Source organism: Arachis ipaensis, chromosome B2, assembly GCF_059453495.1.
Source record: "Arachis ipaensis isolate K30076 ecotype BB chromosome B2, ASM5945349v1, whole genome shotgun sequence".
NCBI lineage: Eukaryota > Viridiplantae > Streptophyta > Magnoliopsida > Fabales > Fabaceae > Arachis > Arachis ipaensis.
Window position 1 is genome coordinate 8956975 of NC_142437.1, and position 20201 is coordinate 8977175.

Here is a 20201-nt window from a genome sequence, read left to right on the forward strand (position 1 = left end):
TTGGTCGGGGGAACTCAGTGCGAATTCTTGAAGACCCTTGGATCAAAACTCATTACCTATTGCTACTATGCAAAATCAGATCCCTAATACTCAACTCGAATGGGTCAATCAACTCATTAACAACAACAGGCAATGGGATGAACACACAATAACAGCAAACTTTGATCCAGATATTGCAACTAGAATATTACAGACAGAAATCGAAGAAGGGGATGATAGACTAACCTGAGCCAGAGAAGCATCTGGGACATACTCAATAGCCACGGGTTACAAAATTGCGTACCACTTTTTTCACCCACCCATGGAGCAATTACCAGAAGTGTGCAGAGATAAGAAGATGTGGAAAGCCTTCTGGAGCTTGCGATGCGCCCCAAAAATAAAAGTGTTCATTTGGAAGGCTTGCCATGATGGACTTTCTGTGAGAGGAAGACTGAATAAAAGGTTCCACCGCATCCCAAATGTCTGCCCTAGGTGTGAGGAAGAGGAAGAATCAGTCAATCACTGCTTAATCCAGTGCCACCTCGCAAACCAAACATGGCAGCTTTCACCGGTTAGCCACTTGGTCCAAGCATTGGGAACTCAAGCGTTCTGGAAGTGGTGGTCGCATGGGTACACCAGTCGAACCAAACGACACAGGGGATGAAGAATGTGGTGTTCGTGGCAGTTTTATGCTGGGTGAACTGGAGAGCCAGAAACTTAAAGATCTTTGAGAACAATATTATTTCTCTTCAACAAGTTCTGGAACAAGCCATGAAATTGTCACAAGAGGTCCAAACAAGAACAAGGCTTTAGCGTGCCTTTTTCTTTCTCTCTTCTCTTTCTCTTTCCCTTTCTTTCTCTTCAGTTGTTTTATTAAAATCTTTCCTTAGTTATAAGGATTTTTTGGAAAGCCCCCAGTTCAGAAAGTGGCTTTTGATGTCCAAGATAGGACCGAATAACTCCTTGTATTCATTTTGATATTTTAATGAATATCTTTTTACCTTTGAAAAAAAAAGTTATAACAAATTTAATTAATAATTATTAATTTTAAATTTTTAAAAATTAAAATTTGAATATTCAACAACGTTAAACATATTTCAATTCAAATAATAAGAATCAGGCAAATAAGGCAACAGCAACCTCTTCTAAACGTCTTCATCTCTCTCATCGATCACGAGATCTCCACATCGCAGCTTCCGAAGTGCCCCGGCTCCCGTCGCGCAGACCGCCGCATCGCCGCCTCCACAGTGCACCGCACACATCGCCTCTCTCTCGTCGTACCGCCTTCTGATCCGCACCGCACTCGCACGCACAATACTTGCCTATGGTATCCTCGCCGCTCGCATTTCCAGGCCAAGCCCGCGCCTGCGCCGTCACGGCCTCCACCCCGACTATCCTCTGGGCAGTGACGGTGCCCTCCGCAACCAATCCCTGTGGCCGTAACGTGCACTTTGCCCCTCAGGACCACCGCAGGACCATCCCCCTCACGATCTGCATCGCCGCCGTCCACCGCAGCGTGCTCTCTCTATCTCTTTTCCACCTTCTCAATTCGATCAAAAACACTTCCACTAGAAGATATATGTATAAGAAGATACATGTAATAGACACTTCCATTAGACACAGTCATTAAAAAAAAATACAGTCCAATTAAAAAATATTTCTATTAGAAGTCCAATGCAGCGTGTGTGGAAGTCGAGCAGTGACGATGGTAACATTCGTGTGGAACGGCAACGGTGGCGCTGAGCACGGCAATGGTAAAAAAAAGTAGGAAAAAATGGTAAAATGTAATTCTAAATTATAGTAAATTTAAATAATTAAGGTGTGTTTTTTTTTCTTTAATGAATTTTGAAGTCTAACCCAACAAAAATTGACCGGAGCAATTAAAATGTGTTTTTTTGTTCGAAATACTTGTACACTTAACTGTCCTATCATTAATCTCTCTATTATAATAGGGTTATATTTTGAATTTGAAATTTCTTCTGGTGAATTTAATTTGTCCTTTACTTCCTGCTGCATGGTTAAGCAGAAAGTTTTAGAAAAATAGCAGTAGTTATAGTTTTTTGATAGGGTATGTAAATCTTATGTTGAAGAGTAATGAGAAAAAATCATATACAAGTTAATTTAATTATGACATCTTAGTTAAGTAGACTAATAAATTAACTACTAGACCAATTCAATTTAGTTGAATTTATATATCTCTCTTTTATCTTTAGCTTTTTGCACTTTCTTTTGATGAAGATGGATAAAAAAATTTTTTTTTTTTTGGTCATGGATAAAAAGTTATCTTCATGCTTGTAACGGACCTCCCACTCTGCCCACTAAAAAAACATTTATGATAAAAAATAGTTTTTGATCCAAATACATTTAATTTCAAAACTCCTAATTCCTAATGGTATAAAGCCCAACTAAAGGAATATAAATGATTTTTTTTGTTTTTTAGGACTGCTTTCTTAGAATTTCAAGTAAAGACAAATAAAATTCATCCATTATCATAACATTCAAATAAAGTTATTAAAGGTAACTAACTTGGGTTGGTCGAGTGGTCAACTCACTCGTCCGTTTAAGCAAGTGTCGTGAGTTCGAACCCTACCTTGTGCATGTAGCAATTCATTAGCCAGCGGCAAACCCTTAAATGGAGCTCAGATCCACAACGAATTAGTCCTTAACTTGTCGAGTTGGGAAATATCGTTTGGGTAAACAAAAAAAAAATTATTAAAGGCTAAGCAATAATTCCAATTGATGATCATTTTGTAGTGGTTGAAAGATCACCTTTAACTTGTCGAATTGGGGGATACCGTTTGGGTAAACCAAAAAAAAAAAAATTATTAAAGGCTAAGCAATAATTCCAATTGATGATCATTTTGTAGTGGTTGAAAGATCACCTTTAGCATTTAATATGAATGAAGAAAGTTTGTGTATAATCAACTAGAAAAATAATAAGATATGCTGGCTAGAATGATACATAAGATTAGGTTCCGCAAGTCAACAAAGTATCCATGAAAGTGGATGAAATAAATGGTGAAGAAGTAATTTTGATACTAAAATGTGTATTGTATGATCTTAATTATTTTATAGCGACTAAGTAGTATATAGTGCATGTTTGGGCGCTATTATTTTATTAAAAAAAGATCTTTTTTTTAATAAAAAAAGATCTTTTTTTATTTTTTAACGTGTTTGGTAAATTTCTAGTAGTAAAAATAAAAGCACTAGTAAAATAAAAAAAAGATGTTTTTCATGTAATAAATAAACAAAAAAGTACTTTTATATTGTTATACCCAAACATAATTGATTGATAAAAAGACCTTTTTACATGAGATATCCAAACATAAAATTACTTTTACTTCTCTATAAGATCTTTTAAAAAAAGATAACTCAAAAAAAGATTTTTTCTTAGAAGCTCACCCAAACAAGCCCATAATACGCATTAATATCTTTTATATTAATATCTTAATTATTTGATAGCGACTAATATGATCGGCTAACTGCTACATATTGAGGATGGTAGGGTAGAACCTCTTATTGTAGTGCCATAATAAGTCAAGTTAAACAGGTGAAATGACAAGACAATGATTTAGAACTACTTTTACATATTCAAGATGTATACAGATTTTGACTTAAAAAAATAGCTAGATTTAAAAATAGGTAGAATAATTTCTATCACTTATTAATTTGATTAAATATTCTATTTTGTTTAATAGAATATTCAGTTAATTTTAATATTTTTGTGATGAGAGAAATTTAATTACAAATTATAATATATTATAGGAATTTAATTAAAAAAATAAAAAATAAAAAATTAATTAAAAATTTAATAAAATTATAAAAAATAATAAAATAATTAAACTATAAAATAACATCAAGACCAAGTATCCTCATGGTATATGTTGATCATAATATATGAATCATCTAATTGTAATGATACTTTGTATCTAGCCATGTTAATCAGTGATAACAAGAGGAGACAAATTTTTAAGGGCTAAACGATAATTCCAATTGATGATTATTTTTGTAGTGGTTGAAGGGTCACTAACCTTTAAACTTTAAAGGCTAAGCAATAATTAATAATATAAGTTTTATTAAAGGCTAAGCGATAATTCCAATTGATGATCATTTTGTAGTGGTTGAAGGGTCACCTTTAACCTTTAACCTTTAACATGAATAAAGAAAGTTTGTGTATAATCAATTAGAAAAATGATAAGATAAGGTAGAATGATACATAAGATTAGGTTCAAGTCAATAAAATTACTGGTGAGCAACTTGAAGATGAAGAAAAGAGATTTGTCATTTATTAGGAGCAGCCAGTAGTTAAAAGTGTATATAATATAGAGATACTGAATTGTTTGGATTGACTTTTTTTTAATAAAAAAATGATTTTTTTTAAGAAATAAAGTACTTTTATTCAATTTGAAATTTATTTAAATACATCTTTTAAAAAAAATTATTTAAAAAAATAAATTATTTATTTTTCTAAAAACTAACAATACTTTACTTTTAAAAAAGTAAGAGTATTTAAATTTTTTTTAAAAAATCTATCTAAATATAAAATAATTTTTGTTTGTTAAAAAATATTTTTTTAAAAAAGATAAAAAATAAGTATTTTTTTAAAAGTCAATTGACCTTTAATAAAATAGACAAAAGAGGTCTATTTAATTTTTATCTCATTTTTATATAAATGTAAATGTAATTATATAAAATAATTATCAAATACATTAATTTTTTGTTAAATACAATAATAAAACTTTGTGGTTTGGACCAACCTCCCTATGTTTCAATTTTATTGTTGTATTCCTAAGAGTAAAGTATCGTTTTTGTCTCCAACGTTTGGGGTAAGCCCTATTTGTGTCCCTAACGTTTAAATCGTCCTATTTATATCCTTAACGTTTATAAAAGTGATTCAATGTTATCCTACTATCAATTATACTAACAAATCAGATTATATTTTTCAATTATTCTCACTTGGATATATTCATTCTCAATTAGGTCTCACTTGGGTGTGGTCGATTTTAATATTATACCCATTATTTGTGTTTAGATTCAATTATGTCCTAGAAAAGTGAATTATGTAAATGTTGTAGGAATTAATTTCAACATTTGATGAGCTATTTTTCGGAGTAGATCATCGATTCTATCCCAGACATTTGTATTCTAACTTCAAGAAGAGATTTTTAAAACTCAAACTAAAGCGCTCATTATGTGTAATTGAGGGCAGGATAACATTGAATCACTTTTACAAACGTTAGGGATACAAATAGGACGATTTAAACGTTAGGAACACAAATAGAATTTACCCCAAACGTTAGGGACAAAAACGATACTTTACTCTATTCCTAATTGAATAGACTTGCCATCTTTGTCTACCATAATCCCTTGTTGAATATAATTAGAAAAGAAATAAGAAAATAAACTTTTATTTTTATTTATAATTAATAAACTAATAATACATGATAACGAAATGTAACTCAAATGATATAGTCTCTCCATCTTCACTTTTTTTTTGAACAATTGGAGCTCAACACAGTAAAGTGGAGCAAAAGAAAGTATAACAAAAAAGACAACATAAGCACAAATAAAACGGTATAATCCGTTGTCATCTCCGGCATTGCCATCAACAACCAAACGGATCAACTCCACACCATTCCTTGTAACTCAAAAACGACCTAATCTTTACTCTTTCAACACTTGTCTCTGAGTTCTGAAACACTTTGCTATTCCGCTCCAACCAAATGTTCCAAACATAGTTGTAAGAACCGGACCAGTGATCGAACCGGTCAAGTTACTGGTTCATTGGTTTATTGGTTCAATCATAAACCGCTGGTTGAACCGATAAAACCGATTTCACATGAATAAAAAATATAAAATAGTAAAAAAAAATTAGTAAAGTGATAATTAGGTTCTTGAAATTTTTTACTTTGGATTAATTAGTCCTTGAAAAAAATAAAGTATCAATTTGGTCCTTCACGACAGTAAACCATGGATACGTTATGTCCATCTATCAATTTATTATGTGAAATTTAATAGTGATGCTTATATATCTCTACTAATTAATCCTAAGTCAAAATCTTCGAAGACATACTACTTAACTTAATATTTTAAAAAATTTAAAATAAATATATTAACTAACATTTTAATAATAGTATAAATCCTAAAGAATTATATATTAAAAAAAAGGTGAGTATAAAACTAAAATTAAATTAAATAAATATAAAACAATTCAATTATATATATATATATATATATATATATATATATATATATATATATATATATATATATTAACTAGCACATAAAGTATAAAAGTGACAAAGCAGCGAAATGGATCATCTCCAGTTTTTTTAACACTTGACAAAATACAGTGCAATCTCTCACCTTTGATTTTAATAGTGGGACCAGAAATAAATAAGAGAGAGAATGTGGTGAATGGTTAGATTAAACACTGCACACCATCCAGTTTTTTATTCACTGGAGAGGATCCACTCCCGCTTGGTGGCATACCTTGTTGAGTGCAACAAGAGAGACATGAGTTTGAGTCCTGTAGCATGCATTTTTTAATATTGAAATCAATATTCAACTGCTGGAGCACCGAAGATCTGCGAGGGAAAGGAGCATACGAGTAATGTTCGAGCCTACCATGAGGCGCTGGACGGCTGGAGCACCGTAGACCTGTGAAATGCTGGGAGCACCATAGGACCGGCTGGTTCGTACATTTGTATCGAACCGGCCGATTTTAGCCGATTTCTGACAAATCGTCCGGTTCTTGCCGGTTTAATTGCGTGTTCGGTTCAAACTATAAATCGAATCGGCCAGACCACCGGTTCACCGATTTTCCGGTCGAACCGGCCAGTCCGGTCCGGTTCTTACAACTATGGTTCCAAATAACCGCAAAGAAACCTAACAGCCATTTCTTTCGCTCAGACTTGCATTTTGGTACACCAGTCCAACTCTCAAAGAACTCTTTAACGGTCCCCGGAATGGCCCATGCTCTATCAGCATACTTCAACCAAGCACACCACACCTGCCACGTAAACTCACAGGCAAAAAAGAGGTGATGTACAAATTCTATATCCTTTTTACACAAAACACATATATTGTCATTATGATTAATAATGCCGAGCCTACTTAGCCTCTCCTTCGTGTTGACCTTGCCTATTAGGACAAACCATGCAAATAGTTCAATTCTTGGAGGCACCAAGTCTCTCCAAATAGAGCTAGTGAAGCTGTAACCCGTGATGTCCTGTGAGAGAGTCTCTCACTGCAACACCTGCACAAAGGAATTAGTAGAAAAAATATATTTTTTGTCAAATTTCCAAATAACTGAATCCTCTTTATCACTCGACAATCTCACAACCCGAAGCCGGTCATGAAGCTGGTTAAGCAACTCTAACTCCCATTGGAACAATTCTCTTCTCCACTGGAAGTTCCATACCCACTTTACCCCATCCCATAACCCACAGTCCCCTATTACGAACCCTTGTTGATTTGAAACAGAGAAGAGTCTCGAAAAACTAGCTCTCAAAGGTCCACCTTGTAACCAAGCATCCTCCCAAAAACGAGTTCTTCTACCATTTCCCACCTCCATAGACAAACCACTGATCATCATATCTCTTACCTGCTGCTCCTTTATATTAAGCTGGCAAATATCTTTCCATGGGCCCCCTCTTGATGGCAAAGTTTGGTTTGACAGCACTACAGTTGGGTCCAACTGATTACAAGAGCATACAACTTTCTTCCACAGTGGGCATTCCTCCTTTGAGAAGCGCCACCATCACTTAAACAGAAGCGCCACATTTCTAAGTAAAGCATCTCCCACCCCCAAGCCACCTAGCTTTTTTGGAGCTTGAACTACCTCCCACTTTATTAGTGGTATACCATTATTCCCATCCTCTTTACACCACAAGAATCTTCTCTACAGTCGAATTATCTTTTCTGCAATTGCCTTTGGCATCTTATACAAGTTTAAGTAGTAAATCGGCAGGCTATTGAGAACAGATTTTATGAGGACCAACTTACCCGCTTTATTAAGAGATCTAGCTTTCCATAAGCTTAGCTTCTCTTCAACCTTGTCTATGATTGGTTTCCAAGTCCTTACCAGCCGAAGATTAGCACCAAGAGAAATTCCTAGGTATCTGACAGGTAACATAGCTTCGGCACATCCCAACAAACCACACATATTCGTCACCCAATCCTTCTTACAGTTGATTGGAATTATGCTCGAATTATCAAAGTTTGATACTCAGGCCAGACATTAACTTAAAGCACCTCAAGAGCCTCTTATAATTCACAAGCGTCTCCATTTCCTGTGGACAAAACAATATCGTATCATCTGCAAACTGAAGATGCGATAGTTCTATATTGTCCCTTCCCACCAGCAGTGGAGAAATTCTTTTATTTCTTACCGTCTCTCCCACCATCCTGTGCAGCACATCAACAACAAGAACAAATAGGAAAGGTGAGAGGAGGTCTCCTTGTCTGAGTCCTCTCTCCATCTTGAATGGCTTGGATGGTGAACCATTGATCAACACCGATATAGACGTTGTAGTCACACATTCTTTCACCCAAGTCCTCCATGTAATACCAAACCCCATCTTCTGTAGCACTATATCCACGAAACTCCATCTCACTCTGTCGTACGCTTTCTGAAAGTCTAATTTAACAATAGCCACCTGCTTCTTTCTCAACTTCAGCCATTGGACCGTTTCACAAGCAATGAGCGCACCATCATGTATCTTGTGGCCCTTAACAAACACAGACTGAGTCTCCCCCACTAACTGTGGCATCACTAACCGCATTCTTCTTACCAGGACTTTGGATATCACCTTATAAACACAGCCAACCATACTAATTGGTCTAAGGTCTTTGATTTCCTTAGCCCCCATAAATTTTGGAGCTAGCACCACCCAAGTAACATTAGCATCTGTTGGTAGCATAGCAGTCTAGAAAAAGCCCAATACAACTGCAGTAAACTCCTGTCCAATCTCACCCCAACACTTCTTTATGAAGTTCATATTATAACCATCACCACCCGGTGCTTTACTGGACTCACAATCCCAAACTGCCTCTCGTACTTCCTCGACTGATGGCATTTCCTCTAACACTGCTGCCTTGTCTTCATCAATCTTCTTGACCAGCCCCTCACGGATCCCAACCAAAGGAGCATGCTCCTGCCTATACAGTAATTTCTAAAAGCCCATAATCGCAGTCTTTATTCTGGCCTGATTCCGTATCAGTCTTCCATTAATTACTAAAGAATCGATTCGGTTGTTCCTCCTTCTTGCTGATGCTATGTTGTGGAAGTACCTAGTGTTCTTGTCCATTTCTCGAGCATGTTGAGATCGGGACATCTGCTTCCAATGGATCTCTTTTCTGACATACCACTTCGCACAGCAAGTCACTAGAGCCTTTCTTCTAGCCTCCATTCTCGAATTCGAATCTCACTCCTAACTTAGGAAAAAAAACTAATAATACAAAAACTTCATTATTAGAAAAAGGGAAGCACTACTGTAAAGATTTATTTTGTACAGATTAAGTTTTTGTGGTTAAAAATAAGGTTTAATTACTCTATTGGTCCTTATAATTTCACGAAATTTTTAATTAGGTCCCTATACTTTTTTTCCTTTTAATTGAGTCCTTGTACCAAATTTTTTTTTTAATTGGGTCCTTATACTTTTTTTTTGTTTTATTTAGGTCCCTATACCAATTCTTTTTTGTTTAGTTGGGTCCCTATAAAATTAAGCCGATTACTACTAAGAAGGACTTAATTGAAAAAAAATTTAGTGCAGGGACTCCATTAAAAAGAAAAAAAGTATAGGGACCTAATTAAAAATTTCACGAAACTATAGGGACCAATAGAGTAATTAAACCTAAAAATAACTACACATGTATATCAACAGTGACACTAACATTATTAAATAATAATTTATATGGTTTAAAATAAATATCTGTATGTCTCTGTATGAATTTACATCTGTATGCTATAATTCATCTTAGAAAAAATGCATAGGATGTGCATTATCCCACTACCTATTCAAGAAGTGGATGGTTTGCATGACAGCTACATGCATTATTATTGTTCACACAGAGAAAAGTAACTAAAAAATATCTATGAAAATATCTCAATGATACTGACATGTTACTCAAATGCTTTGCCATTTCAGTGCAAGACTAGACAATGCCTTCGTAGAGGAACCATTTTCACTAAGTGCAGCAGCAACAGCATCACTCAACTCTTTGATTCTCTTTCTCATTTCCAACTCTTCTTCATTCTCCTCCATGATCCTCTTCACAACTCTGGCCACTTCTTCTCTTTTAACTATCCCATCTTCATTAGCTTGGCCTCACTGCCACTTTAAGCACATCTTTGAGCAACACTGCATTCATTCTCTGCTCTGCAAACAGTGGCCATGCAATCACAGGCATATCATGTGACACACTCTCTAGAGTTGAGTTCCAACCACAATGGCTCAAGAAAGCACCAATGGAACCATGATCAAGAATCTCAATTTGTGGGGCAAAATGATGGAATCACCAAGCCTTGTCCTTTGGTTCTCTCCACAAAACCTGATGGTAACAAAATTTTTTCAAAAACAGTCCAAATCAATAAAAAATTATCATATTTTGTATTTATTTAATTGTCTTAGAATAAATGTATAAAATCATGAATGTTAGTTTAAAGATGGTTTAATATGTTTAACTAAATTGTTATCTAACAGTTTTCAACTATCAATTTTAGACGAAAAGTTTTCACTAAATTTAAATAAAGTACCGGATGGTAAATAGTGTAATGGATCTTCCTTTTGTTGACTAAGATATACATAACCACCAAAGTTGCTAGGAGCTCTCACAACCCACAAGAACTTGTATCCACTCAGTTCTAATCCAAATGCAATCTCATTGAGTTGTTCTTGAGAAAGTGTTCCACCACTTCCAAAAGAGATATACAACACTGATCTTGGTGGCTGATTATCCAACCATGTTAAACACTCTAACTTGTTTACCTCATTACTTGTCTCACTTTGAATGATTGGTCCAATTGGGTAAACAAAAGGAACATTCTTTTCTCCATTATTATTTTGTTCTTGTTGTAGAGCTCTGATGCGTGAGCATCTTTCCTATCTTTTCCTAGTGAATTTGCATTTAAATTGTTGAGTTTAATTAAAAATTAATTATATTTTAGCCAATATGGATGCTACTTTGAGTCTTGTGCAATTCTGTTTATTTTAGGTAGCATTTGGCTGAATTTGATGGAGTTTCTGCAGAAGAAGAGATGAAGGCGAATGATGCTGTCAACCCGGACCTCTCTGCACTCAAACCTGAATAACTCGAGCTACAGAGGTCCAATGGACGTGATTTCAGTGGCGTTGGAAAGCTAACTTTCATAGCTTTCCAACGATATATAATAGTCCATACTTCTTCTCTGAACTCGCTGCCAAGGCTGCGCCTAACTTGAGATTTCTCAAGTTAGGCGCAAGACACAACAACAATACGCGAGATTGCTCCTGCCCACTTCAAGTTAGACGCACTAAAGCCCAAGTTAGGCGCAGCTTCACTCAACCAAACTCCAATTCATGCTGCCAAGCCCAAGTTAGGTGTAGATCCTAGTGAAGCCAAGTGGTCCCTACCCATCAGCTGAAGACTTGTTAATTAATTCAAATTTAAATTCAAATATTATTTTTAGGAAAAGATATTATTTTTAGTTTTAGATATTTTGATTTTAAATTTTATTAGGATTAGTTATAAAAAGGGAGAAACTTTCCTTCCCTAGGAGATCCATCATATTGGAACTCAGTACATTTTACCTGAATCCTTATTTTCCCTTTCAATCATGGGCAACTAATCCTCCATTGTTAAGGTTAGGAGCTCTGTCTATTTCTATGGATTAATTTAATTACTTTTTATATTTTAATTCATGTATGGATTTATAATTTAAGAATTTTTTTCGCTCTTTATCTTATGAATTTGGATGGAACGGAAATATGACCCTCTTTCTACTTGAGTTCTTATAAAACTTGGAAAAGCTCTTTACTTGAACAACAGCTTGAAAACATATTCTCCTAAATTTTAATTATCTAGATTTAATGGGATACGTGACATATAACCCCTTTATTTTTGGGTAATTAGAGTTTTTGTGGCATACAAAGTGGAATTTGATCATCACCCTCTAATTGGAATTAATTGACCAAAGAATTGGCTGTTGATGAATGTTAGAGGAGACTAGGAAGGTCTAAGGAATTAGGGTCTACTCACATATAGTTTGCCATAAATTAAATCCTACATAATTAAAATTGTTAGTAAGAAAAGTTAATCCGGAAGAATAGATAACTCTGAAGCCTTAACTATCTTCTCCATATTTTTTTTCCAAAGTATTTACTTGCCTTTCTTCAATATTCTTTATATTATTTAATGTCTTTTTTATTGCATCTCAATATCATTTTCTGTTTGTCTAATTAATCCTATCAAGCACTATTGTTGCTTAATCCATCCATTCTCGTGGGATCGACCTTACTCACGTAAGGTATTACTTGGTACGACCCGGTGCACTTGCCGATAAGTTAGTGTGTTACAAATACTGCACCAAGTTTTTGGCGCCGTTGCCGGAGATTGATTGTAATTGACAACTACTCGTTGTTTGATTTCTTAGATTAGATAATTTTTATTTTATTAATATTAATTTTCTTGATTTTGCTATTTTTTTTTCTTTCTTCCGTTCTTTTGTTTTCGTTTCCCTGTTTCCTTTTTTTTTATTTTACTTCTTTTTATTTTTTTTCTTTTCCTTTAAAAAAAAAACTTTACGTCATATTTTTCTTTTTTTTTTCCTTACACTTTCTTTCTTTCGTTTACTTTCCCCCTCCTCTTTATACCGTATCTTTTTTTTTTATTTTTTATTTAATTAAAAAAAATAAAAAAATATATAAATAAATAAATAATTAACATTAATACTTTTTCTTAATTTCTGAATTTAAGTTTGATGTCCTGTTAATTTATTTATTTATTTATTTATTTTTTGTTTATTTTTCTGGTTCTTTTCAACTTTTTTTTTGTCTTAATTCTACCTATAATTTTTGAAAATTATTTATTTATTTTATTTAGTACTTTTATTTTATTATTTTACACAGGTTACCTCACGGGGACTTCTCTGCACTCTGACGTAGAGAGTCCCATCTTTTCTTGTCTTCTGTTTGTTTATGCGCAGGAATAGAGACAAAGAACATCTCTTAGACTTTGATCCTGAACCTGAAAGAACTTTCAGGCGGCGTTTACAACAAGCAAGAATTTGCAAGGCTACATAATCCACTATGGATCCTAATAATAATGCTAATGCCAATGTGGCAAATCCGAATGGGGGATGATCAACAAAGGAGAGTGCTTGGCTCTTATTCTGCTCTTACTGCAGATCTTTATGGAAAGAGCATTGTGGTGCCTCCTATAACTGCAAACAACTTTGAGTTGAAGCCACAATTGGTCACCCTGGTGCAACAAAATTGCCAGTATCATGGTCTTCCTCACGAAGACCCAAATCAATTTATATATGATTTTCTGCAGATATGTGATACTGTGAAGACAAATGGAGTGAACCCAGATGTGTATAGACTCATGCTTTTTTCGTTTGCTCTGAGGGATAAAGCAAAGCTATGGCTAGATTCACAACCAAAGGAGAGTCTGAATACTTGGGAAAAGGTTGTTACAAAATTTCTCACTAAATTTTTCCCACCAAAGAAGCTGACTAAGCTTAGGTTGGAAGTTCAGACCTTCAGGCAAAAGGAGGGTGAAACTCTTTATGAGTCTTGGGAGAGGTATAAGTTGCTGACTAGGCAATGCCCTCCGGACATGTTCTCCAAGTGGACCCAACTAGATATTTTTTATGAAGGCTTGGGTGAGATGTCCAAGATGAGCTTAGATACTTCTGCAGGCGGTTCACTGCACAAGAAGAAGACACCAGAGGAGACTATTGAGCTGATTGAATTGGTTGCAAGCAACCAATATTTATACTCATCTAACAGGAATCCTGTGAACTCTGAGACCCCTCAAAAGAGAGGTGTGTTAGAAGTAGAAGCTGTTAATGCTCTTCTTGCTCAAAACAAGCTGATGTCTCAGCAAATAAATCTACTTACTCAATAGATGGGTGGCATGCAAGTCTCAATTATCAACACCCAAAATCCACCATAGGAAGTCTCCTATGACACGGCAGGTAACTTTATGCAAAATAATAATTATAATTATGCTCAATCTTCTTCTGAACAGGTCAATTACATGGGGAGTGATCCTAGAAATCCCAACAATGATCCATATTCTAAGACATACAATCAGGGGTGGAGGAATCACCCAAATTTTGGATGGAGAGATCAACCTCAGAGACCTCAGAACTTCAACAATAGTTTTCAGGGCAGTTTCCAGCAGAACAATGATTTGGAAGCAATATTGACAGGTTTTAGACAGGAAACCAGAGCATCCATCAAGAACCTGGAGATTCAAATGGGTCAATTAGCCACAAAAGTTAATGAAATTGATCAGAGGACCACTAATAGCCTTCCTGGTAACATAATTCCAAATCCAAGAGAGGAATGTAAGGCTATCACCGTAATAAGTGAACAAGTGGCAAGTACGGAAGCACAAGTTATGCAGGAAACCATAGCCTTTATTAGAAACTTAGAGGTGCTAGTGGGCCAACTGAGCAAGCAAATACTTGAGAGGTCGGCAAGTACATTTCAAGGTGATACAGTGGTGAACCCAGGAGAAGATTGCAAGGTTATTCAATTGAGAAGTGGTAAAGTAGCTGGCTCTGAGACCAAGGCCAATGAAGAGCTAGTTGAAAAGGAAGCTCCAGAGGAGAAGAAGGAAGAAGTAGAGCACGCCCCTCCAAAGCGTGCGAACAACCCATTCCCAGACTCTATTGACACTTATCCTACATTGCCAAAGGCTCCTGAGTACAAACCAAAAATGCCATATCCTCAGAGACTTCAAAAGGAGACCAAGGACAAGCAGTTTTCAAAGTTCTTGGAAGTCTTCAGAAAGTTACAAATCAATATTCCTTTTGTTGATGTTTTGGAACAAATGCCTCTCTATGCCAAGTTCATGAAGGAGCTGTTGTCAAAGAAGAAGCCTTTAAAGGGAAATGAGACAGTGGTCCTAACTAAAGAATGCAGTGCCATCATTCAGAATAACTTACCAAAGAAGATGCCAGATCCAGGGAGCTTTCAAATTCCATGCACCATTGGGAGCACAACCTTTGAGAAAGCATTATGTGATTTGGGAGCAAGCATCAATTTAATGCCCTTGTCTGTGATGAAGAAGCTGCATATCCAAGAGGCACAACCCACAAAGATAGCATTACAGATGGCAGACAAATCTATGAAGCCTGCATACGGATTAGTGGAGAATATCTTGGTCAAAGTGGGTAAGTTCTTCCTCCCAGTAGATTTTGTAATTCTTGATATAGGGGAAGATGAGAATGCCTCTATAATTCTAGGAAGACCATTCCTAGCCACTGGAAGAGCTCTAATTGATGTAGAAGTAGGTGAATTAGTGCTTAGAGTGCATAATGAGCAACTGGTCTTTCATGTCTTCAAAGATATACATTCAATAGGTGAAGAAGAGAGGTGCATGCAGGCTGAGCTTATTGATCCAAACCTTCAAGAACCCCCTAATAATGCACAGCAGAGTCTGCAACTCAAACCTCCTTTGGTGAGAATCAGAAAAATTACTCCTGACATCAAACTTAAGTTTGGTGTTGGAAATGCATCATCCACCAAGGAGGAGGTTCTCAAAAAGAAGAAAATACCAAGGGGATGGAGAAACAAAAAGATCCCCACTGAAGGTTTCTCCCCAGGAATGAAGGTGGTGTTGACTCAGACTCCAGCATGGATTTATACAGTAAACAGAATCCTCTCTCTGGAGCATATTGAGCTAATTTATGAAGACACAGGAAAGAAGTTCAAAGTAAGGGGTGAATAGCTGAGCCCCTATGATCCCCCTCCTTAGAGGAGCTGATCGTCAAGCTAGTGACGTTAAAGAAGCGCTTGTCGAGAGGCAACCCGATAATTTCGTATCCTTAGTTATTCTTCGTAGTAGTAGCTTTCTTACTTATTTGATTTTTATTGAGTTTTTATTATTTTTCTGATCATGCAGCTATTTTAGAACAGAAAGCGGAGATTCCTCTTACTATTTATTTTTATTTTCAATTATTCTTTGCTTGAGGAAAAGCAAACCTTTAAGTTTGGTGTTGACACTTCGCTTAAGGGTTTTCTGTTTATTTTTATTGCACTAAGGGAGGTGAATCATCTTCACAAAGAAGCACAACCTGAAGAATAAAATGACCGCTCGGATAACTAAGGTGGTTGAGTTCCTTTCATTTTTTATTCCTTTCTGCTTTTATTATGTTATGTTCCGGTTTCCTGCTATTTTGCTTTGTTTGTTGCATGATCTTTTATTAGTTAGAATCCTAGGTCTAGTTTAGTTTTCTCTTAATTGCTTTAATTCCAAAAACATGTCTCATGTATTACTCACTGAGCTTGAAATTCAAATAAAAAAAATACAGAAGTGATGTATTGCATGAGAAAGTGAGTTTATATTGAAGAATAGTCTTATTTACTTAGATGTGGTGGTACTTTCTGTGATTCTGAATGCATGACTTGAACAGTGCATATTTTTGATAGTGAAGTTTATGAATGTTAAAATTGTTGGCTCTTGAAAGAATGATGAAAAAGAGAAATGTTATTGATAATCTGAAAAATCATAAAATTGATTCTTGAAGCAAGAAAAAGTAGTGAAAAACACAAAGCTTGCGAAAAAAAATATAAAATAAAGAAAAAAAAATAAAAAAAGCAAGCAAAAAAAAAAAAGCCAATAATCCTTTAAACTAAAAGGCAAAGGGTCAAAAGGATCCAAGGCTTTGAGCATTAATGGATAGGAGGGCCCAAAGGAATAAAATCCTGGCCTAAGCGGCTGAACCAAGCTGTCCCTAACCATGTGCTTGTGGCGTGAAGGTGTCAAGTGAAAAGCTTGAGACTGAGTGGTTAAAGTCGTGGTCCAAAGCAAAAAGAGTGTGCTTAAGAGCTCTGGGCACCTCTGACTGGGGACTCTAGCAAAGCTGAGTCACAATCTGAAAAGGTTCACCCAGCTATGTGTCTGTGGTATTTATGTATCCAGTGGTAATACTCAAAAACAAAATGCTTAGGGTCACAGCCAAGACTCATAAAGTAGCTGTGTTCAAGAATCAACATATTGAACTAGGAGAATCAATAACACTATCTGAATTATGAGTTCCTATAGATGCCAATCATTCTGAACTTCAAAGGATAAAGTGAGATGCCAAAACTATTCAGGATTGCAGTTGTAAACCCCACTATAAGAAGAGACATGAGCTTAAGCGAACTCTCATTCTCATGCAAATTCACATCCTAAGCTTATATTAGTTTTGGTTGCTTGAGGACAAGCAACAATTCAAGTTTGGTGTTGTGACACGTGAGCATCTTTTCTATCTTTTTCTAGTGAATTTGCATTTAAATTGTTGAGTTTAATCAAGAATTAATTATCTTTTAGCCACTATAGATGCTACTTTGAGTCTTGTACAATTCTGTTTATTTTAGGTAGTATTTGGCTGGATTTGATGGCGTTTCTGCAGAAGAAGAGATGAAGGCGAATGATGCTGTCAACCCGGACCTCTCTGCACTCAAACCTGAATAACTCAAGCTACAGAGGTTCAATGGACGTGATTTCAGTGGCATTGGAAAGCTAACTTCTATAGATTTCCAACGATATATAATAGTCTATACTTCTTCTCCGAACTCGCTGCCAAGGCTGCGCCTAACTTGAGATTTCTCAAGTTAGGCGCAAGACACAACAACAATACGCGAGATTGGTCCTGCCCACTTCAAGTTAGACGCACTAAAGCCCAAGTTAGGCGCAACTTCACTCAACTAAACTCCAATTCATGCTGCCAAGCCCAAGTTAGGTGTGGATCCTAGTGAAGCCAAGTGGTCCCCACCCATCAGCTGAAGACTTGTTAATTAATTTAAATTTAAATTCAAATATTATTTTTAGGAAAAGATATTATTTTTAGTTTTAGATATTTTGATTTTAAATTTTATTAGGATTAGTTATAAAAAGGGAGAAACTTTCCTTCCCTAGGAGATCCATCAGATTGGAACTCAGTACATTTTACCTGAATCCTTATTTTCCCTCTCAATCATGAGCGACTAATCCTCCATTGTTAAGGTTAGGAGCTCTGTCTATTTCTATGGATTAATTTAATTACTTTTTCTATTTTAATTCATGTATGGATTTATAATTTAAGAATTGTTTTCGCTCTTTATCTTATGAATTTGGGTGGAACGGAAGTATGACCCTCTTTCTACTTGAGTTCTTGTAAAACTTGGAAAAGCTCTTTACTTGAACAATAGCTTGAAAACATATTCTCCTAAATTTTAATTATCTGGATTTAACGAGATACGTGACATATAACCCCTTTATTTTTGGGTAATTAGAGTTTTTGTGGCATACAAACTGGAATTTGATCATCACCCTCTAATTGGAATTAATTGACCAAGGAATTGGCTGTTGATGAATTTTAGAGGAGACTAGGAAGGTCTAAGGAATTAGGGTCTAGTCACATATAGTTTGCCATAAATTAAATCCTATATAATTAAAATAGTTAGTAAGAAAAGTTAATCCGGAAGAATAGATAACTCTGAAGCCTTAACTATCTTCTCCATATTTTTTTTCCAAAGTATTTACTTGCCTTTCTTCAATATTCTTTATATTGTTTAATGTCTTTTATATTGCATCTCAATACCATTTTCTATTTGTCTAACTAATCCTATCAAACACTATTGTTGCTTAATCCATCAATCCTCGTGGGATCGACCTTTACTCACGTAAGGTATTACTTGGTACGACCCGGTGCACTTGCCAGTAAGTTAGTGGGTTACAAATACCGCACCAAGCTTTTACTGCATCTGGTTCCAAATCTGTGAAGGTGTTATTTATGACACCATCAACCAATGAGTAGTTCTTTACCACAGCAAGAAATGATTTGTAGACTTCACTTGATCTTTCAAAAAGAACTGGATTAGGAAGATCGTTGACCTGAAATGGAACAGAACAACCAAGAACATGAACAGGATCTATTAACTCCAACAAGGAGTTCTTAGAGGAATCATCAGCTTCCTGATCAAGTTGTGGAAAATGAAAACAGAATGAAAAGAGTGTTGCTCCACTTGCAAAGAAGAGATAAGTTAAGAGGTTGAATTCACTTGCAAGATCAATAACATCAGTTGAGAACACACTGAACAAGATAGCAACAAGGTGATTGGTGAAACTGAGTGAGGTGAGTTCTTGAGGGATGAATGGAAGAGAGTGTTTCACTGTTTCTTTCATCTGAGTTGCAGGATCAGATTTCTCAGTGAGGTCTTCAATGTTGATTTGGGGGAGAATGATGAATGATGAGTTTGGTGGAAGAGAGTTGTTGAGGATGGATTTCATGGAAGAAGAAGGAGCACCAAGTGTTGGAACTATGAACTTCACATGCAAATTTTCTCTTTGAAATGATAGTAATCTCTTTGAGAACTCAACCAGTGCAATCAAATGGCTAAGTCCTGGGGAAGGAACCATAACAATGCATGGATTTTTCTTCTCCATTATTGCGTATATAATATGGTGATTAATAATTAATGTGGAGCTTGTATGTGAAGATTTAATTTCATGAAGAGAGATTTTATAGTGAGTGAATGAATTATTAGGGGAAAAGAGTGCATAATGTAAGCTCTTGCGCAGATTCAAGACATTATATATTCATCATCAAGATCAGAGCTGAGATAAGATGACATGAGTAGACCCAAATTAAGATGATAAATTATGTATGTTCTTTTATTCATTCCATTAATTAAACGTATAATAATAATTCGCAAATCGGCTATTTTTTTTAATATTGTTCTTGCTGAGATTGGCCGGTGTATAACTCGTCCGCCGGTAAATATTTGTGCTCCGTCAAGATGAGGTATACATCGGTAAGGAGAGAACAAGGGGTACCTGCAAAAGACACTCCGACGCTCAAGTCAGTAAGTGTTTAAGAGGTATAAGAATAATTCTATGAATATAGAATGTAAGACATGAAATAGAAGTCATCATGTGTTGTATATTATAATAATTCTATGAATATAGAATATATCTAGAATGTCTCTAGAATGTATCTAAAATATATCTAAAATGTATGATGTATATAGAAATTGGTG

General features: G+C 35.4%; 1 protein-coding gene and 1 pseudogene across 2 annotated transcripts; both read right to left on the reverse strand.

Annotated features, from left to right (window-relative positions):
• Positions 1-10098: 10098 nt before the first annotated feature.
• On the reverse strand, positions 10099-11060 carry LOC107626759 (hydroquinone glucosyltransferase pseudogene; annotated as a pseudogene). The gene is made up of 2 exons (XR_015905249.1): positions 10739-11060; positions 10099-10533 (listed from the first exon to the last, which is right to left on the reverse strand). The product of XR_015905249.1 is annotated as a hydroquinone glucosyltransferase pseudogene (transcript).
• On the reverse strand, positions 10768-19651 carry LOC148572985 (hydroquinone glucosyltransferase-like). Its single transcript, XM_088505207.1, has 2 exons — positions 18911-19651; positions 10768-11064 (listed from the first exon to the last, which is right to left on the reverse strand). Coding segments are annotated over exons 1-2 (699 nt in total). The 5' UTR covers positions 19609-19651; the 3' UTR covers positions 10768-11063.
• Positions 19652-20201: the final 550 nt, after the last annotated feature.